At 36.1% G+C, this 19,475-nt stretch overlaps 3 protein-coding genes across 3 annotated transcripts; 1 reads left to right on the top strand and 2 right to left on the bottom strand.

Annotated features, from left to right (window-relative positions):
- Nucleotides 140–1,849, bottom strand: LOC18771824 (methylthioribose kinase). Its single transcript, XM_007202091.2, has one exon. The coding sequence runs from the start codon at nucleotides 1,733–1,735 to the stop codon at nucleotides 473–475; it is 1,263 nt and encodes a 420-aa protein (XP_007202153.1). The 5' UTR covers nucleotides 1,736–1,849; the 3' UTR covers nucleotides 140–472.
- Nucleotides 3,475–9,203, top strand: LOC18771274 (protein tesmin/TSO1-like CXC 6). Its single transcript, XM_007204762.2, has 8 exons — nucleotides 3,475–4,146; nucleotides 4,918–5,025; nucleotides 5,278–5,455; nucleotides 6,063–6,422; nucleotides 6,711–6,811; nucleotides 6,882–6,976; nucleotides 7,527–7,934; nucleotides 8,558–9,203. The coding sequence occupies exons 1-8, from the start codon at nucleotides 3,857–3,859 to the stop codon at nucleotides 8,794–8,796; spliced, it is 1,779 nt and encodes a 592-aa protein (XP_007204824.1). The 5' UTR covers nucleotides 3,475–3,856; the 3' UTR covers nucleotides 8,797–9,203.
- LOC18769834 (peroxisomal fatty acid beta-oxidation multifunctional protein AIM1) lies at nucleotides 12,414–17,669 on the bottom strand. The gene is made up of 18 exons (XM_007204193.2): nucleotides 17,370–17,669; nucleotides 17,196–17,267; nucleotides 16,882–16,944; nucleotides 16,729–16,785; nucleotides 16,567–16,634; nucleotides 16,366–16,447; nucleotides 16,202–16,257; nucleotides 15,731–16,033; nucleotides 15,520–15,606; nucleotides 15,010–15,184; nucleotides 14,613–14,734; nucleotides 14,207–14,370; nucleotides 13,786–14,040; nucleotides 13,562–13,683; nucleotides 13,346–13,467; nucleotides 13,048–13,196; nucleotides 12,764–12,902; nucleotides 12,414–12,611 (listed from the first exon to the last, which is right to left on the bottom strand). Exons 1-18 carry the CDS (start codon nucleotides 17,461–17,463, stop codon nucleotides 12,567–12,569), a joined length of 2,175 nt encoding a protein of 724 aa, XP_007204255.1. The 5' UTR covers nucleotides 17,464–17,669; the 3' UTR covers nucleotides 12,414–12,566.

Genomic DNA, 19,475 nt, shown 5'->3' with positions numbered 1-19,475 from the left:
AGGCCAGCATTAAATCCACCTTTTTAATGACCATATTGCTTGGAAATTATAGAAAATGCACCTTTTTAATGAACAATTTGTTTCCGTTAACAATTTTTAATGAACAATTTGTTTCCATTAACAATTTAGAATGATGATATAGCGTTAAATGCATTTCTTATTATTATCTAATATAGGTATAATTGGAAATTAAACAAACTTCCAATGCCCTGCCAAAAAGGCCTTATCGTACATAATTTCTTCGTTATAATTATTTTTTTATCAATATTGAAAGAAAATTAAAAACCAGACTTATACGATAATCTGAGGGAGCAATTTATATCAGAATCTGTTGCCGGGCAAGAAAACGAACACAGGATCTTAGGTGCAGAAGGAAACGAACACGGGACCTCGAATGGAAACGAGCACTGGACCTTGAATGGAGGATGAACACTTATAACCTGCAATTCGTTTAAGGAACCACTATGCATTATTATTTGCCTTGTTTAATGGCTGAAACAACTTGAGCAATGTTCTGAAATTTTCGCCTCTCATTGAGAAGCAGCTTTGCCAACTCAAGAGCCCTTCGCTCGCAACCCGCCCGTTTGCTAGCATCACTTATCGCCTCAAAATCCTCAACATGCGCCACTCCGACAATTCTCCTTATCATCTTGGCAGCACCAAATCCCAGGGTGTCATGAAACAAATCTTCCATAAATTTCTTTTGCACAAGCTGCTGAATCTCAGAGCTGTTGTAAATCGCAGGCAGATAGGCCTCACCAGAACCATCTTTGTGCTGATCCCACAGAGCTATAAACTTGTTCTGAAAAAGATTCCAAGTGTTCTCAATTGTCCTCAAAATCCAACCTTTGTATGCTTCTCTATCATTCTTTTCATCCGCATGCCCATCTTGTGCAAAAAAAGCCAAAATCAAGTTGCCCAGAAAAGCACCAACATCAAAACCCATTGGCCCATAAAATGCAAATTCAGAGTCTATAACTTGGGTTGATTCTTGGGTCACCATTACAGAACTGGTATGAAGATCTCCATGTATCAGAGCTTGGGCTCTCTCACAGAAGAGAGATTTCAACTCAGCAACCTCAATCTTCAAAGCCTCATCTTCCCTCAGAGCCGCAGCATCAGAATCAAGATAAGGAGAGGTCCATCGATTATATTTAGAAACTTTATAAGGATCAGAAAAGACGACCTGCTCGGTGAGCCTGCACATCTCCACATTCCCACAAAACTCAGCAACACCCTGTTTGTGCTCTGTTGTGGAATTGTAAATGAGGGAAGTGTAAAACAGAGTCTTCGACATATAATCCGACATGTCTTCCGCCAGCAGAGGGTACTCAATCCCAGCAACCAACCCTTTTCTCAGAATGATATGCGGAGGCTTCAAGTAACGCATTGCAATCAATGACATAGTGCGATCAAAATGATAAACTTCAGGCACGTGGCCGGGACACAAATGACCGTGTTTTTTCAGCGCCGCTGCTTCAAAATAGGCTCGGTCTTTTGACATTGGCCATGCCTCGCCTACGGAACGCACGTATGTAAGAGCCTGCTTGATGACAAAAGAACCAGAAGAACCAACGACGATGAAGACGAAGTTGAGGTTGCCATCTCCTACTTCTTTGATTTCCAAACCGTTGAGGTTGTTGTGGAGCTTGGAACAGAGAGAGGGTACAGATTTTATGTAGTCTATGAGGGATGTCTCGTCCAGTGGCCGAAACTCAGAGAAAGCCTTAGCCATTGCTGTTTGATGTCTTGTGCTTTTGGGTTGAGAAGGTACATAAATAGGGAGGTCTGTCTTATCTTTAGCTTGTGGTTCTCCACCCCATTGTAATCATTTTCAATTTATTTGCATAGAATTACATTGACCAAAACAAAAAGGTGCATGATTCATGAATAACGTGGGAATTAGAATATGGATTGGACAGTGAAGGTTCAATGTTTTAGACTTTGTAAGAGAATTAGGCAATTGGGAGACTTCCTTCTATGGCTGCATTGAACTTGGTCGAGCAAGTAGTATGGATTCATATTTTGACAAAATGTCATAATTAATCTCACAAGTCTGCTTAAGGTTTTGTTAATTTATGACAAGTAATAGTTGGATTCCTTTTTATCATCTCAATGATATGTTCGTCTAACGATACTTTTGATGTCATCAATGGATCCATATAATTTAGTGATAAGAGCATTTGCGCATTAGTAGTCTCATGTTCAAACCCCAAAGACATCTCCTCCAATTGATTACTGGAAAAACGTTTTCTTTTTTCATCTTGCAATTTTGGTAAAGTTAATATTAATCAGTTATTTATAATTGAAAAAATTTAAGAGAATTAGAGGGAAACTTTTTTTTTTTTTTGGAGGACCTTTCCTATTGAAAGGGGCGATAGCATATTAAACTCACACATACAACACGGATGCTAGGACTCGAACCCAGGACCTTGCCTGAGGAAGTAAATACTCAAAACCACTACACTAGTGAGTCCTTTGCAAAAACATTTAAAGCTAAGACAAAAGATGATATAAAATGCTTAATAATCAGATTATATTGATCCAATTCAAGGCAAGACGTTTTTGTAATAGTAAATTTAGGTTTTAGCCATAAATTTTTTTTCACTTTTGGAAAAAGCCAAAGCTTTTTCAAAAAAGACAGAAAAACCTCTTAACTTTCAAATCAAAGACATGCAAATGTAAATGATCCTTTAGGAAATCCAAAAATAAATAAGGGCAATTTTGTCCATTTTGGCTTCTTTTAAAAAATTTCTCTCTCCTTTGGGTTTTTCCAAAGTCTCCCTTTTGTAATTAATTTAGGATTTGAGAAACAGAATTACATTTTAAATAGACTTATTTTTTTGTTGACATGAATTCAGCACGTTTTTTTGTGTTTCAGTTGAGAAGAGATTGTTCTTCCGCATCCTGTCCGTCCATTCCGTGCTTCGTACCAACTAAGAAAAATCTCCAATCACAAATCATAAAGACTTGTTGACCGAACCAATATTCCAATCCCAATTAACTAGCTACCTCAAAGTCTGCAATTTCCAACACGACATTTTTTAGCGCCAACTCTATTTTATTTACTTCTACCCTTTAACCGTTTTACGGGGCCGAATCTTATTAAAATTAACCCGGTTTTTCACCACCCCAATCCAAATCGAGACGTGATCTCTCCAATCACGCAGTCCACCGATAAAACACGTGTCAGAATCTCACTCCCGAAAATCAATTTTTTCTCTGGTGCTGTGCCCACAGGATTTTGATTTCCGTAAGATACTTCCATTCACAGTCTCATCACACCACTTTCACTTTGGTGGAAAATTTGTAATCTTACTAAATCTGACGGTCAACCGCTGACCTTACTCTCTTCTATGAATTCACACCGTCGATTACCACTTTTAACACTCACCGCCAGATCAAACCTAGGATCCCAATCTCACCGTCAAAAAATCACAAAATTGAAATTCAAAACACAGCAAGAGAGAGGGAGGAGAGACGAAGGAGAAAGAAGAAGAACCAGAAAAGAGGGCCTTTGCTGCCTTCTCTCTTCTCAGTCCCCTATCTAATTCTCAAAGCCTCGTTTTTTCTCTATACATTTTCTCTTTAGGAATTTTCTTTTCTCTCACCCTCTCTGTTTTACAATTCGGCGTCGTTTGGATTGCGGCCAACACTGGCCGAGCTTCGCCGCGAATCTTGAGCTGCAAATTCGCACAGGAGTGTTTGAATCTTTTAGATGAATCCGATTGTATTTTGGATCTGAAACCGTGAAATTTGGAAAATTTCGGCTATTATCTGACAGTAATCACTGGATTGAGTTTATCCGCAGAGGAAAAAATTCGAAACTTTGGTGAAATTTGAATTTTTATATTTGATGGGGGAAGCTGACGGGGACGAGTCGGCTCCGACGAAGGGGCAATCGGATGCGGCAACAGCCGCTACGACGTCATCTTCGTCTTCGATGAGCGATGTTCCGGCGAAGAAGCTTGCGAGGCAGCTGGATTTCACGGGATTTGGTGGCACACCGGCGAGTGTGGCAGTGCCGGAGCTCCCTAAACCGCAACTGCCGACCGTGTCGGTGCAACAGAGTCAGCCAAAGCCACCTGTAGTGGCTGTGCCGGTACCCGTTCCACCGCAGCCGCCCATACCTTCAGTGAGGCCTGTGTAAGTTTGTAGCTTTTCATATGAATATGCAATGAAGTTTAATTTGTTGGGAAAATTTTTGCCGCTTAATAATTGTATGGTCCGTTGGTTGCTTATTAGTTCAATTTGATTGAGAAGTTCGGATTTTGGATTGTGAGGTAATGTGGGAAAACTGCTCAAAATTGGAGGCGGCTTGAGAGCATTGTTTTGGAGAATTTAGTCTGTGAGGTGGTATATTTTGGTGTCTATTAAACAATCTTTTGATTTTGTTTGAAGGATTGATTTTGGAGGGCGAAGTTGTTATGTTTTGGGTATCTTTTTTATTATGTTTTGGGGAAGCCATGTGTTTGCCACGAGCTACTCCTACAGGGCTTTTTTTACTCAAATTTTAGTTTTGATTAAAGATGCTTTAGTCTGCGATCAAAATCTCTCTTTGCCTCTCTCTCAATTTCAATTTACAATATCTCATACCCTTTTAAATGTGAGTATTGACTTCTTTTATTTTACACAACATTCGTTGAACTGAGTCCGGGATTTTGGGACCCTGATTTCCACCTCCAAGGAAAGGATGCCTTACCAAGAGGCATTGACTTGCTTTCCTTCTGGATTTGAGATGTAATGTTGGTTATGATTGATGATCAATCTTTGTTCCTTTAATGCATTTACTGAATTTTTTTTGTACAACCTCTGTTTAATTGCACGTAGAGATGCATCTGAAGATACCAGTGTGGCTTAAAGTCATGTGAAACCTCTGTTTATTTATATTTAAACACTGTTATTTTTCTTTCTTAGGAAACCAGAATCCCCAAAATCAAGACCAAGACCCAATGTTGATGCAAAAGATGGTACTCCTAAGAAGCAAAAACAGTGTAATTGTAAACACTCTCGCTGCTTAAAGCTGTAAGTGCATAACTTCTCTGCACTAGGTTTGTATGAAAAAACCATTCCATCCAGGAGTTGATATTTTGTTACAGTTCTTCTGATTTTCTTAACCTTAAATTTTAATGCTTCGTTTTAAGTCTCTTTTGAAACTCTTAATTGTCATCAACAATGTTCAATTTACATGAATTTTGTGTTACAAAGAACTATAACCCATGCATGCAGAAACACGAACATTGACATGTAGCGATTTTCTTGTTATCTTGTGACCAGGTATTGTGAGTGTTTTGCATCTGGAATTTACTGTGACGGTTGCAACTGTGTAAACTGTTGCAATAATGTTGAAAATGAAGGTGCTAGGAGAGATGCAGTTGAAGCTACATTAGAGCGTAATCCAAATGCATTCAGGCCAAAAATTGCAAGTAGCCCTCATGGACCAAGGGATACTCGGGTATGTTTCTCTTAGTTTGATGGACTACTTTCAGACATGATGGCTGTTTTCTTTTACCTTTTATGATAGTTTAAAGTTGAGAGCATTCAAGGATATCTTGTTTTTTGTTTTTTTTTCCGTAGATTTTGTTGGCTTCATCTGATATGAAACTTTGTACTGAAAGCTACGTTTGAGTGTGCATGACATCATGAACTTCTGACTGTTGCTTTTTATTGTTTTTAAGTGGTGAAATTATTACTTCATTACAATTGTAAACCTGACCCTTTTTGCTCCACTGGCTTTGCTAAGAATTTGAGGACACAACATTGCTCTGCAATCAATTAAGTCTTGTAGGAGTGTATGAGAGTATCATTACATGTCGAATTTCTTTTGAATGGTTTATGAGTTTGTGGTGTGTCTGGTCTTTCCATTTTGGATGAATTTTCTATGTTTTTTGCTTTGTTATACCATCACAAAAATGGCTTAGATGAAAGTTAATTCCTTGTTTTACTCCAGTAACAAATTGAATTTTCTACCTGTTAATTAGTATTAAATATTCTGCTGTCAGTGGCTTTAACTATAAAACCCTTCATTGGATGTTATTGTGGGCTGGCTTGGAAATGTGTAGGAGGAAGCAGGTGAGGTTCTGATCTTGGGAAAGCACAACAAAGGATGCCATTGCAAGAAATCAGGGTGCCTGAAGAAATACTGTGAATGCTTCCAAGCCAACATTCTCTGCTCTGAGAACTGTAAATGCATAGACTGTAAGAACTTTGAGGGAAGTGAAGAGAGACAAGCTTTATTCCATGGAGACCATGGAAACAACATGGCATATCTTCAACAGGCAGCAAATGCTGCCATTACAGGAGCTATTGGATCCTCTGGCTATGCGTCGTCACCCCCAATATCCAAGAAAAGAAAAGGTCAGGAACTCTTTGGACCGACAGCCAAGGATCCATCAATTCACAGGATTGGACAGTTCCAACAGGTAAATTTGGTCTCATAGTTAACAAATAACTTTGGACAAATTAGTTGGTGTTTACTCAGTGGAAAAAATGTTGCTAGTAAGAGTATGAGTTTTGAGAAACTCCCCTGACCTATTAAGATTACTAGTAGAAATCATGTTTATTGAGATTCGGATTTTTTTTTTCCGGTTTACTTCATCCTGACACTGATTTTGGTGGTTAAATGCGGAATGCTCTTTGTGTGTGTTTCTTTAATACCATGTTATGTTTTGGGATAGCATCATTAAATGTGTGTTTCATATAATTTTCAGGGAAACCACATCAGACCCCCTGCTCCCTCTTCTCCGGCTTCGGTCCCTGTTAATCGTCTTGGTGGTACTGCAGGATTAGGGCCTTCTAAGTTTACATACAGGTATAATTGGTTTTCGTTATAAACTACTAAAGTACGTGGTATGAAACTAATTTGTGTATGGTTGTTGAAGGTCTCTCCTAGCAGACATCATACAACCACAGGACTTGAAGGAGCTTTGTTCAGTTTTGGTTGTAGTAGCAGAAGAAGCTGCAAAGACACTTGCAGGTAGTTTATTGTTTCATATATGACGAATCACTAGTCTTCAGAATTCATCGTGTAAAATTATATATTTTCTTCCTTTCACATTGTCTTAGCCTGAATGACTGCAAATGATCTTAGGGATGAGATATTGGGAGTTGGGTAGTGTCATACCATGGACCATAAAATGATTAAATCTGGAAAATGTTTAGAGTGCATCTCTTTAAGAAGTAAAATGCTTGGGTGTTAAAAGTGATAATACTGACTGTGAATTGCTCCAGAACGTATAGTCATTTCTACCTAGACAATGAGCTGTGAAACATCACTTGTGTGGTAAATTAAGTTTTACTAGTTAAGCGAGAACTATAATCTGCCTTCCAATAAATCACCTTCCATCTCTCATCTGATTTTGGTTTGTCTTTGTCTGGGTAAAGACACATCTAACTACTGATAGGGCATTATAGGAAAAATTCAATTGTAAATTATCTATTATGTAGTGACCTTTCAAGTGGTTCTAGTAAATATAAAAAGTTGTGCCTTGGTATGACTGAACATTAATATGTCCAATCTATCCCAGAACAAAGGAATACAGCAGAGAAGCCGACAGAGACTTCCCTTACTTCAACGACACAAGACAGGTTGCAAAGCCAAAAGGAATCTGAAGCTCAGAAAGCTGTGGCTGATGATTGTTCTAGTGCAAATGAGGCTGATAAAATCAGCCCTGATGATTCCAATTCAGATGGTGCTGATGTGCCCAAAGGGAGGCCAATGTCTCCTGCAACTTTGGCATTGATGTGTGATGAACAAGATACAATGTTCATGTCAGCTGCTTCTCCTAATGGATTAATGGGCGATCGCTGCAACACATCTTCACAGTTGCCTAATGGACAAGGAATGACAGAGGTCTATGCAGAACAGGAAAGGATTGTTTTGACGAAGTTCCGAGATTGTCTTAATAGGCTCATTACTTTTGGAGAAATAAAAGGCAAGTCAATCCTTTTTCTTATCTGGACTAAATATGGTATAAAGTTAAAAGTTTTCCATAATAACCAAACCCTCTTTCACTGTTCAGGCTAAAAACTGTCAGGATAGTTAAATTTTGATTTATTGTTTGGATACTTTATCTTGTAGGTTTATCTAGAGTGGTTGTTTCCTTGTGAAAAGCTAGGTGCACGACTCTGCAATTGGAAACTTTGAATTACAGTCATCCAGCTGTAATTACACATCCACATTACAACTGTAGTTATACATCCCCTTGTAATTACACATCCACAATACAACTGTAATTACAACCAAACACCACACCCACCCACAACCCCCACCAAAAAAAGAAAAGGGCAGGCGCCCATGCAGTGTTGCATGGCCCTGATCTTGATAGGCATTCAAAATAAATTTTTTTTTTAAAAAGAAGAAGAATTGACAAGAACTGATGGCAATTAGTTCACTTAAGTTGAAATCTCATTTCCAACCAAAAAAAAAAAAGGTTGAGATTGCAATTAGCGTCTGCAGTCCACAGTTCAGATAATTTGTTAACATCATTTAGAATTTATTTTTCTTTCACCACTTTAACATTGGCAATCAATGTTCCTCTTCCATTTAACCTTGCAGAAACAAAGTGCTCATCATTAGCCCGGAGTGAAGCAGAAACTCAAAAAGAGCAGCCCAGCAATGGCAGTACAAATGCAAGAATGGAAACAGGAAATCAGCAGGGACCAGTTAGCAATGGTGTAGCAAAACCTGCTGTTCCACTCACGGCCAAAACGACAACACCACATATGGTTGCTGCGTTAGCCGTTAGTAAAACTCCCTCCCATCCGGAAAATGGAGAAAGTAGACCGAAAGATTAAAACAGACCTGTAAAGATTTAGCACACAAGATTTGCCCAAGGTATTGTTTTTCTTTGACTTGTCTACGTCGCAGTGCAAGACAACAGTACTAGGAAGTTAGGAACAACTCTTAGAGGTATCCCATTTTTCTCTTTTCTTCTTTTAAGGTTATTAATATATTTATAGATTAGTGTTTTTTTTTTTTGTTAGCTTTAACCATAGTGAGGTCGAAGTGGTGTAAAATGAAGAGCCTTGTAATTGCACAAGATATCATTTTAGATCGTTACATACAAATTAACATCATAGTATTGCCTACATGTTAGGATTTTGATCTTTGCACATGTGGAGAAACAGCGAGCATTTACCACTTATCGTGGAAATAATATGTAACTTAGTTTTCCTTACTGGAGTAATTTCATTACTCTTTATTATGCGCCTTGTGTTTAACAATTTTCGTTGCCTCTTTCAAGTGCCGTTCTTTCCTCACAAAAGGTCCTCCCATTCTCTAAGGAAGAGAACGAAGGGGATTTTATCCCAATAGCAACTTTTGGTTACTTTTTTTTCAACCCTTGAAAATTTTGAGGTTTGTAGCCAGCCTAAACCCTAAACCCTAAACCCTAAACCTTAAAACATTCTAGGTATTCCTCTCCGTGCTTCTTTTCTTCATTGAAAAAGTTGTACTTTGAAACATGAAATCTCTCGCATGGGTAAAACATGAACGGTTCTATGCTCTAAACATAAGAAACTATTTGTTCCTATTTTCTTAAACAAAATAGATTTGGAATTCTTTTTGAATTGTACACTTATCAAATTTCAAAATGCTGTTCTTCAAATGACTAATCCCTCTATCCCTCTAAAACATATTCAATGCCTTTCCATTTCAGTTTCAATAAGTTGGGCACAATTTCCATTAGGGAGCATTATGACTAAAATATAGTACAATAATCCAATGAATTATGAAGAAAAAAAAATGTGATTATGGATCTTTGAAGTTGGAAATTAAAATATTGTTAAAAAGGAGTCTGTGTAGAGACGGCAAGAGAGATAAATATAAGGGTACGTAAGGTTAAAATTTTGCGTTGCTCTGCAGGCTTGAGTTTCCCTTTAGATGTTTAGCCACTAATAATTGTTTCTGCATATACAAATACACATATGGAACGTGAATTAATAGGGCCTGTAAGCATCAACTTTATGCCTACGTACAAGGAGAAACATGGCATTGGCAGAGAATAAAGAAATAACAGAAGCAGAGGCTTCCCTTCCCTTCCCTTTCTTTGTGGAAGTTGTATACTAGCCTTAGCCGTGCCTCTATACTTTTGAAATAGTATGTAGTTTATAAAAAATAAATATAAACTTTTAGTTTCTTTAGGTCCAAAAATTAATTAATTTTTTTTTTAGTAATTAATTAATATCTTAGCATTTTTTTAGTTACTTTCATTTGTAATTATGTTTTAATTATTATTTCTTTAATAAAAAATTCACTAACTAAATAATAAAGGTATAGCCAGGCGGCTATACTTTTGAAACTTGCGTATAGCCGCGCGGCTATACTGTTGAAATATTCTACTCCTAGTCGGCGGCTATGCGTTTGAAATATCTTCTTATAGGGTATGGCCGTCCGGCTATACCGTTGAAATATTCTATTTAATATTCTTCTTACAGGGTATAGCCGAACGTCTATACCTTTGAAATAGTATGCTGTTTATAAAAAATAAATATAAACTTAGTTTCTTTTAGGTCAAATTTTTAAAAATAAAATAAAATTCTTTTTAGCAATTAATTAATATCTTAGCATTTTTTTAGTTACTTTCATTTGTAATTATGTTTTTATTATTACATTTTTAGTGCATAATTAGTATTAAATATTTTAATTAACATCATATATTATATTGCATAATAAATAGTAATTAATTTTTTTCCTTTAATAAAATATTTAAATACTTAATTATTCCTTTAATAAATAGTAATTAATTCTTATAGAGTACAGCCGATCGGCTATACGTTTGAAACTTTCTATTTAAAGTATAGCCGCACGGCTATACGGTTGGAACCTTTTATTTTAGAGTATAGCCGGCTATACTGTTGAAACTTTCTATTTTAGCGTTTAGCCGCACGGCTATACTGTTGAAACTTTCTATTTTAGGGTATACCGCACGGCTGTACTGTTGAAATATTCTTTTTAATATTCTACTTGCAGAGTACAGCCGCACGGCTATACTGTTGAAATAGTATGCAGTTTGTAAAAAATAAATATAAACTTAGTTTCTTTTAGGTCAAATTTTTTTTAGCAATTAATTAATATCTTAGCATTTTTTTAGTTACTTTCATTTGTAATTATGTTTTTATTATTACCTTTTTACTGCATAATTAGTATTAAATATTTTAATTAACTTCATAAATTATATTGCATAATAACTAGTAATTAATTTTTTTCCTTTAACAAAATATTTAAATACTAATTATTCACTAACTAGATAATAATTAAAACATAACTACTAATTAAAGTAAGTAAAAAAGAAAATTCATATTATGCTATTTAAAGGTATAGCGTGCGGCTATACTGTTGGAACTTTCTATTTTAGGGTATAGCCGCTCGGCTATACGTTTGAAACTTTCTATTTAGGGTATAGCCGCACGGCTGGACGTCTGGAACTTTCTATTTTAGAGTATAGCCGCACGGCTATACCGTTGAAATATTCTTTTTATTATTCTACTTGCAGAGTACAGCCGCACGGCTATACGGTTGAGATAGTATGCAGTTTGTAAAAATAAAAATAAATATAAACTTAGTTTCTTTAGGTCTAATTTTTTTGAAAAAAATTCTTTTTAGTAATTAAGTAATATCTTAGTTTTTTTAAGTTACTTTCATTTGTAATATGTTTTAATTATTATTTTTTTTAGTGAATAATTAGTAATTAATTTTTTTCCTTAATAAAATATTTAAATACTAATTATTCACTAACTAAATAATAATTAAAACATAAGTAATTAAAAAGTAGAAATCCATTGCCTTTTCTTTCTGCCTTATTTTCATTCTAAAGATTTAAGTAAATGTCTTATCTTCGTACTTTATTTTACTTTTATATTGCTCCAAAACAAAGAAAAAACCAAAGAAACAGATTTTACCTGAGATGAGAAGTCACCCTAAACTGTGATATTCATGTGATCACAGAGGATCATATGATTGTGAATTTGTGATCTTTTTTGTATTATAATACAATATAAACTCCAAGGCATGTGAGTTGTACATATGGCCATGAGAACTTGAGTCTGACGACGTACCTAACTTGAGAGCTTGAGTCTGATGACGTACTGTCAGATATTTTATAAAACATAGAAAGACGATACACTGGGAGAGGGGAGAGGGGAGATACCGGAGTTTTGTGTGATGGCCTTTATCAGACTCTCTAAAGATACAACATGGACTGATGCAGCGCCATCACGATTAGGGTGGTACCAAGTTTTAACGTTCTTTTTTTATTATCTCTTTAATGATTCAAGGTTTAATTGTTTTTCTTTTATCCTTGTTCCTTTATGAGAACCTTGTAACATGAAAGTGACGGTTTGGACTCGTGTGTTGAATATAGACATAGGTCTTGTTTTTTTTCTTAATAAGTCCATTCACAAAGAGTGAGGAATAAAGGGAAAGGTTATATTTTTATTTTGGAAACCAACTGCTTACGAAATCATCAGAGTCACCTTACATATTACAAGGAAACAATAACTCGAATCTTATTTTCCTGAATATCACATATACCCGACAACGGGTTGGAAACAGGTTTTTTACTTGCTTACATACGTGACCTTGACGATGGGGATGTTGAAGCGGGTGCACTCTGCAGGACAAGAAAAATGTCACGAATTTACTTCAAATCTCGAAGTTACTTCAGAGGTTTTTTTTTTGGAGGAGAATGAGAAAAGCTTCTAATATATCCAAATCCAATAAAGGGAAAAATTCGACAACGAAAATAAGAATCGTTGTTCTTACCAGTGGCACACCCTTCATTGCTCTTTCTTCCAAAAATCTCGATGGTCTGTAAAAGTTACCATATACTCCGGACCATTTCTTGAGACTATCGTATATATGCTTAGGCCCAACCAGGTCTGCCCAAAATATAATACCACCCCTGCCACAGAACAAGGAAAGAAACAAATAAAATAATTACTGTCAACCAAAGGACCATATTTCAAATTACACACGCCCAAATGACCGAGTTACAGCCAATTCAAAAGCAAAGTTCAAGCAGATACGAGGGTCAAAATGCAACTCACCGGTAAGATGGGAAACTCATCCCAAGAACAGATGCAATGTCAAGGTCCGATGCTCGAACAACTATTCCTTCATCTAGAATACGACATGCCTCATTCACCACAGGGAAGAGTATCATCTCAAGAATTTCTTGGTCTGTAACAGATAAAGGCTGCCAACCATTGTCCAGCAAACACAATTAGCATGAATATCGCATAAAGCATGCATTATGAAAAGCAACAACATCAAGACAAGGTAGTTCCAATTAAAGCATTGTTGTGCACAAATTAGTGTCCACTATCTTATCTAAAGCAAAAGTACCTTGCCACCAGGCATAATATTGGTAACTCGTCTAGATTCCTCAATAATTGGTAGCACAGAAAGATCAGGTTTTGGCTTGCTTCCCTTTTCATAAATGTAATATCCCTTCCCATTGTTTTTACCTAGAATTCCAAAAGAAAAAAAATGGAATAAAGAACATGTAAAAGCATTATAATACCCCCACACGTCTAACAACATTGCAAAGCTCTACACTACCGTTTCGTCCATGTTTGATCAAGATCTCAACCAATGGAGATCTAAATGTGCGATCTGGGAAAGCAGTAGCAAATTCCTTTCCAACTGCAAGGGCTACTCCATAGCCAGCCAAGTCCTGAAGCCTGCACGTCAAGAGTCAAACAATGCAGTTCTGATCCACAGAAATGCCAAAGTATATTTTTCTATATGAAAAAGTTGGGTGTAGTGCAAGGGAAGAAAGTTACTGGAATGGACCAATAGGGAAACCAAAATTGCTGATGACCCTGTCAATTCTGAATACATCCACTCCTGAATTGACCAATATATGTGCACCTTGTGAATAGGGAAAGAATGCTCGATTTACTGCAAATCCCGTGCAGTTACCAACCACAACAGGAACTTTCTTTATTATTTTTCCGACCGTCAAAAGATCAAGAATTACTTGTGCAGAAGTCTTCTCTGTTCGTACAATTTCAAGAAGAGGCATCACATGAGCAGGACTGGCCATAAAAGAGCGATGTCAACGAAAGTATGAAGTACGAAGAAAGAAAAAAAAACAGAGAGAGAAAAAAGCATTCCACAATAATAATAAAATGCATATTGTGGCAAAGAAGCATGTTTCTTTGAGTTATGAAGATGTCTATTCTTCGGAATGCATCAAATAACCTGAAAAAATGAGCCCCCACAATGCGATCATGAGAGCTTGTCTTTTCTCCTACTACATTGAGGTCAATAGTGGATGTGTTTGTAGCCAAAATGCAGTGAGAAGGGCATACTTTCTCGAGTTCACCGAAAATTTTTTGTTTGAGAGGAACATTCTCAATCACAGCCTGCAAAAAAAGAATAACTGTATCAAATGAATTTTTAATTGAAATCCGAGTAATTAAATGTTGATCTTACAATTCCATTAACACAAAATGTTATAGACAATGGACGTTCTGGCCAAAAAAAGTGGATAGTAAAGATGAACACAAGAATTCATGTCTAACATAATGACGAATGTTAATAATCCCAATACATGAAACCAAAAGGGAAAAAGAAATGAAGACATCTAGAATTTTAAAATCCTCACCTCAATGACCATATCCACATCTTTGAAGTCTGAGTAGTCCAAACTACCTTTAAGCAATGAGAGAGTTTGCTGTGCCTTATCCTGTGTCAACTTCCCTTTAGTTACTAATCCTTTAACATTTGCTGTGGAAACCAAAAAAAAAACACAACAATGAGAAAGGATTAAAATATTTCAGGCTTTGAATCTCTCCAAAATACACACAAAACATGCCAGGGTATATTATCAATTCCTATTAGCTTAATAACAAAATCTTTCACTTCCTCACTTACAACCAAAAATGCCACAGCAAAAATAATTTAAAAAATCATATGCTGGACTGCAGCCTTCATCCCATAGATCATTCATAACAAATAGGAAAATGGTAAATCTCAAGAATTCCTGCCAGTGAGGTAACCACCTTCTATCGTTTTTATGCCCTTCTGGAGATATTCAGAGTTGACTTCCTTGAGAACAACATATATATTGCTCAGAAGAAGGGCCGTAGCTATGCCAGAACCCATCAGACCTCCCCCAATAACAGCAACTTTCTTTACATGTCTTGGTTTAAGGCCAACATCAGTAACATTGGGTACCTGCATAAGTTAATATTTAGATGACGCAATGAGAAAGAAAAGGAGGCTATAATGTAGAAACTGCTTCTTTGCAGCAGAAGATAACCATCACCCTTGACTATATTGAAAGGCTTAGGAGAGGCATTGAACAATAGAATCAATACAATTTGAAAGACATGGCATTGAGTTACTACAGAATCAACCACAAGAAAGAGCAGAGCTTAAAGCAAGTGAAGCTGATGCAGATCCAGTCATGATATGCGAACAGATGTCAATGTCATTAACGCAAGGGAGTTCCAGTCATGATGCGGACAGGACCTCCTAGTAAAGAAACTACTTGTGCATCATGATTGTACCTTAGATGTTGCACGTTGGGCAAAAAAGACATGGACAAGACCTTTTGAAGTGTCTGACAGAACTAACTCCTTAAAAATTTTAGCCTCCTGCAACAACAATTTCAATTGTTAGAACATACGTGAACCAATGGCATGCCATAACACACTACAACTTCAGAGAAGATGATGTTCAGACATGTACAACAACCAAAGTCAATGACACCAAAATTACCTTTAGAACACCACTGTATCCTCCATGAACAATGCCATCCTCAATCACATCGAGGCATGCTTGGTGCTGAGGCATGTTGGGAGCAGTCTTCCTGGCTTGTTGTCTAGCAACTTTCAGTATCTCACGTGCCTCAGACAGGGAACCAAGCTTATCTGTCCTGTGAAGAGAGCGCAACCAAGGTTTGCGCCTCTCAGCAATGTCCAAAGCCCATAAACGAGATACTTTCAGCAACTCTTGAGAAGGCACAATAGCATCGATAAGACCAAGCTTCTTCCCTTCTTCAGACATGATTGACTTGGATAACTGAAAAGTACCACGCAACACTAAATTGGAACCAATACAAGATGAAGTTATATTATTTTAGTAAAGAAGACGAAGTTATAGGTTATTTCACGTTTCTCGACATATTTCAGTATGAAGCTCTATGATTTTCTAATTGAAAAATAAAAAACAAGTAAAGGGGCCAATTACCAGCATCATTTCAACTGCCTTACGAAGCCCTACAAGCCTTGGAAGACGTTGTGTGCCTTACATAGCAACAGTATTTTCACATTTCAGTGAAACATTAAATTTTTAAAAAAAAAAAAAAAAAAGGAGGTCTGCAATGTATTGTCAGTGTAGAATAAAAGTTACACCTCCAAATCCTGGAATTACTCCAAGTGTCAACTCTGGCAGGCCAAGTTGAGTTCTTGGAGCAGCAATTCGTGCATGGCACCCCTGCATGAGATTTGCTAATAATACGTAATTGCACAAAGATTCTGATAACAACTTTATCCACCAAAAGTTAAGAACAACGAAAATCTAAAAAGCTTTTGCTTGGCCGTGGGAGCACAAACCAATGCCAACTCCAAGCCACCTCCAAGTGCAAGTCCTTCCACAGCAGCAACAACAGGTTTTTTTGAATCTATTTTACAGACAAACAGTATTAATGAAATTGTTAATTAGTGTATTAAATATGGAGCCCAGTAGCCGTATCCTTAGGTAATGTTGGTAAGTACCTTCAAGTTTGTTAACCAAAAATTCAACAGAGACATCGGGCATAAGTGAAACATCCCCTGCCACACCACGAAATATGATATTGAGTTCTCAACCCATCCGTCATTTTACTTCAAGCTAAAATAGCGAGAACAATATAGTTCATTCAATCATACCAGACTTGTGAACCTTCTCGAAAACATTGATATCAAAACCACCAGAAAACCTTCCTCCATTGCCTTCATTCAGGAAGGAAAAAAAAATCAATTAGAATATATAATTGAGCTGCAAAACATCCACAAAGAAGAAGCAATACAAAAATTTAAACGCTCATAGATTCTTTAACAAAAAACAAAACAGAACCACAGAAAAGAAATAACAGTTAATGCATAAACAATTGGCCGAATTGGATCGAACAGCATCAAATCACCAAAACAAAACGGCACTGCCGCACAATTCAACGAAAGAGTACGAATCAAAGCTTAATTACCAGTCAAAACGATAGCCCTGACATCATTTCTTCTCGCGACTTCGTCGAACTTCTCCTTCAACCCCGCTATAACTGCAGCATCACGGAAAAACAATCCGAAAAAAAGAAAATCAAAACCAGATGAATGAATCGTCGAACTTTTGATTAAATATGGTGCGGAGCTAGCTTGATTACGCGGTATGGCCAAGGCGTTGACAGGGGGATTAAATATGGTGATCACAGCAACGCCGTCGTTCCCGACCTCCAAGGTGACCTTGACCTTCGCCATGGATTCACGAACCAGAGTTCTTAGGGTTTCGTGAAGAAGATAAGGAAAACACAGTGAGAGAGCTGATAATGATGAAGACGATGAGGAGATCGCAGTGTATGGGTGGGTCGGTCTTTTTATATGTTCGTTGATTGATTGATAATAATGCTCGGGGCTCACTGCAATGTGGAGAAATTTGGCTTCAGTGTGACTAGTGGCAACTTGCAAGGCAGTCTTACCGTTACCAACAATTTTCGTGATCCACGCGGTAATTTTAGTTAAAAGAGGAGGAAATGATCCGCTGCTGATGAAAAGGATGGAGGTCTCTGGTTTGATTGGCTGGATTTTGGAATTCAAGTCAAAGTCTTCCACGTTGTAGCGCTTTGTTCACCTTTTGCTTTGCTCACCTACTTTCTTTTTGTTTTTTTTTTTAACAACCTTTGCTCAACAACCATATTTTCTTTTTAATTTACATTTTTTTTTGGTTGTATAAAGAGTTGTTTTTGCTCACCTACTTTGATTAGTATTTTTCATTTATAAAAAGACCATAGAATTTTATTACATCAATATAAATAAATAGTTTTAATAATAATATATACATATATATAAATAGTATAAATGACACATATTATAAATGGAGTCATTCTAATAATAGTATGGTAGGCATTGGTAAAACTTCTTATTGACACAAACTGTGATTTGTATATTTTTTAAGTACAACCGATTTAGGGGGTTTACACAAATATTCATTGGGTGTATGGGAATTTCGAATCTCTAGACTCTATCCACATAGGTGGAGATGGAATAGCTCAATCAATTGAGCTATGCACCACTGCACCTACTTTAATTAGCTTTAAATGCAATAATTTCTATGAGGTTCATATCACAAATAATATCTCCCTTCATTTAAATGCATATATGTGACAAGCAGTTTGTAGCTCAAATGATTAAGAGTATTTACACATATACAGCTGATGTCTTAAGTTTTGATTCCCTCTCCCTCAATATAGTTTGTACTAAAAAAAATTGAATGTGTTTTAAATGAAAGATTTGAATTTGACAACAAAGCGACATTTGCTATAAATAAATAAAAATTTTATATTGAATGTATTTGAAATCGCTACATATAGTACATTTGGAATGGATTTAAAATAGAGATATTTAGTTATATACCCATTCTTAGTACTAAAACTATAAATAAACCATACATCATTTAATTTCTATAAACAAACCTAAAAAAAACTCAAAAAATGACAGCTGGCCTTATTGAATTTAATTTTGATTATTAAATTACTTTGATGCTTGAGTGTTTTGGGCTTTTTTATGAGGTTTTGGGGTTTGGTTTGTTTTAAGAAATCAATGGTAGTTTTATAATTCAAATGAAGTTAAAAACCTTTTTGTTATGTTGTAAATGGGTTTTAGGTGTGTTTCTAAAGTCCATTTCATATATGGTTTTTTATTTATTTATAATTTGAGCTCCTATATTGGGTATAATAATGAATCTCCCATTAAAATACACATATGTTAACACTTTGTATAACATTTTCAAATATTGACATATATGAATTGTTGTAATTTATACAAACAATTTGACCTTGATATCATTTAAATCCCTAAATTCTAAAATTACTCCATCCAAATGGACCTCAAAGAAGTTAATAATGTTAACCTTTTATGTGTTAAAGTCTCACATCTCTCAATATCATTTGTATTAAAAAAAAAAAATTTTAAAGTCGCATTGATAATCATACGAGTCTTATTCTTATAAACCCTAAACTCAAAACTCTCAATTCCTAAATGATGTCCTTTTTGACAGAACAGAAGCACAAGATCAAATATAAATTAAAAAAAGGAGATCTTATTCCACATAATCATTAGTTTTTCAAATCATGTTTTTGAAGAATGGCAGTGCTACAATCATTTTAGTGAAGATTAAGATTTTCTCAAAAGTTCATTCAATTTACAAGAATTTATTTTAATTTAATGTTCCATGGGCCAACAATCTTTGGGTCAATCCGACCTAATAAAATGGG

This window comes from Prunus persica, chromosome G7, assembly GCF_000346465.2.
Source record: "Prunus persica cultivar Lovell chromosome G7, Prunus_persica_NCBIv2, whole genome shotgun sequence".
NCBI classification, from domain to species: Eukaryota; Viridiplantae; Streptophyta; class Magnoliopsida; order Rosales; family Rosaceae; genus Prunus; species Prunus persica.
Note: the sequence above shows the minus strand (reverse complement) of the source record. Positions and strands in the feature narration are given on the sequence as shown.

Bases quoted from the DNA above. Each gene is read 5' to 3' on its own strand.
- LOC18771824 (XM_007202091.2), bottom strand. From the start codon at position 1,735: ATGGCTAAGGCTTTCTCTGAGTTTCGGCCACTGGACGAGACATCCCTC.
- LOC18771274 (XM_007204762.2), top strand. From the start codon at position 3,857: ATGGGGGAAGCTGACGGGGACGAGTCGGCTCCGACGAAGGGGCAATCG. The intron at 5,026-5,277 runs GTAAGTGCATAA...TCTTGTGACCAG, and splicing joins CACTCTCGCTGCTTAAAGCT to GTATTGTGAGTGTTTTGCAT. The intron at 7,935-8,557 runs GCAAGTCAATCC...TTAACCTTGCAG, and splicing joins TACTTTTGGAGAAATAAAAG to AAACAAAGTGCTCATCATTA.
- LOC18769834 (XM_007204193.2), bottom strand. From the start codon at position 17,463: ATGGCGAAGGTCAAGGTCACCTTGGAGGTCGGGAACGACGGCGTTGCT. The intron at 16,034-16,201 runs GTAATTGGCCCC...GGTACTTTTCAG, and splicing joins AGGCAGTTGAAATGATGCTG to TTATCCAAGTCAATCATGTC. The intron at 13,197-13,345 runs GTACTTTTGCTT...AATGGTTGGCAG, and splicing joins ATATTATGCCTGGTGGCAAG to CCTTTATCTGTTACAGACCA.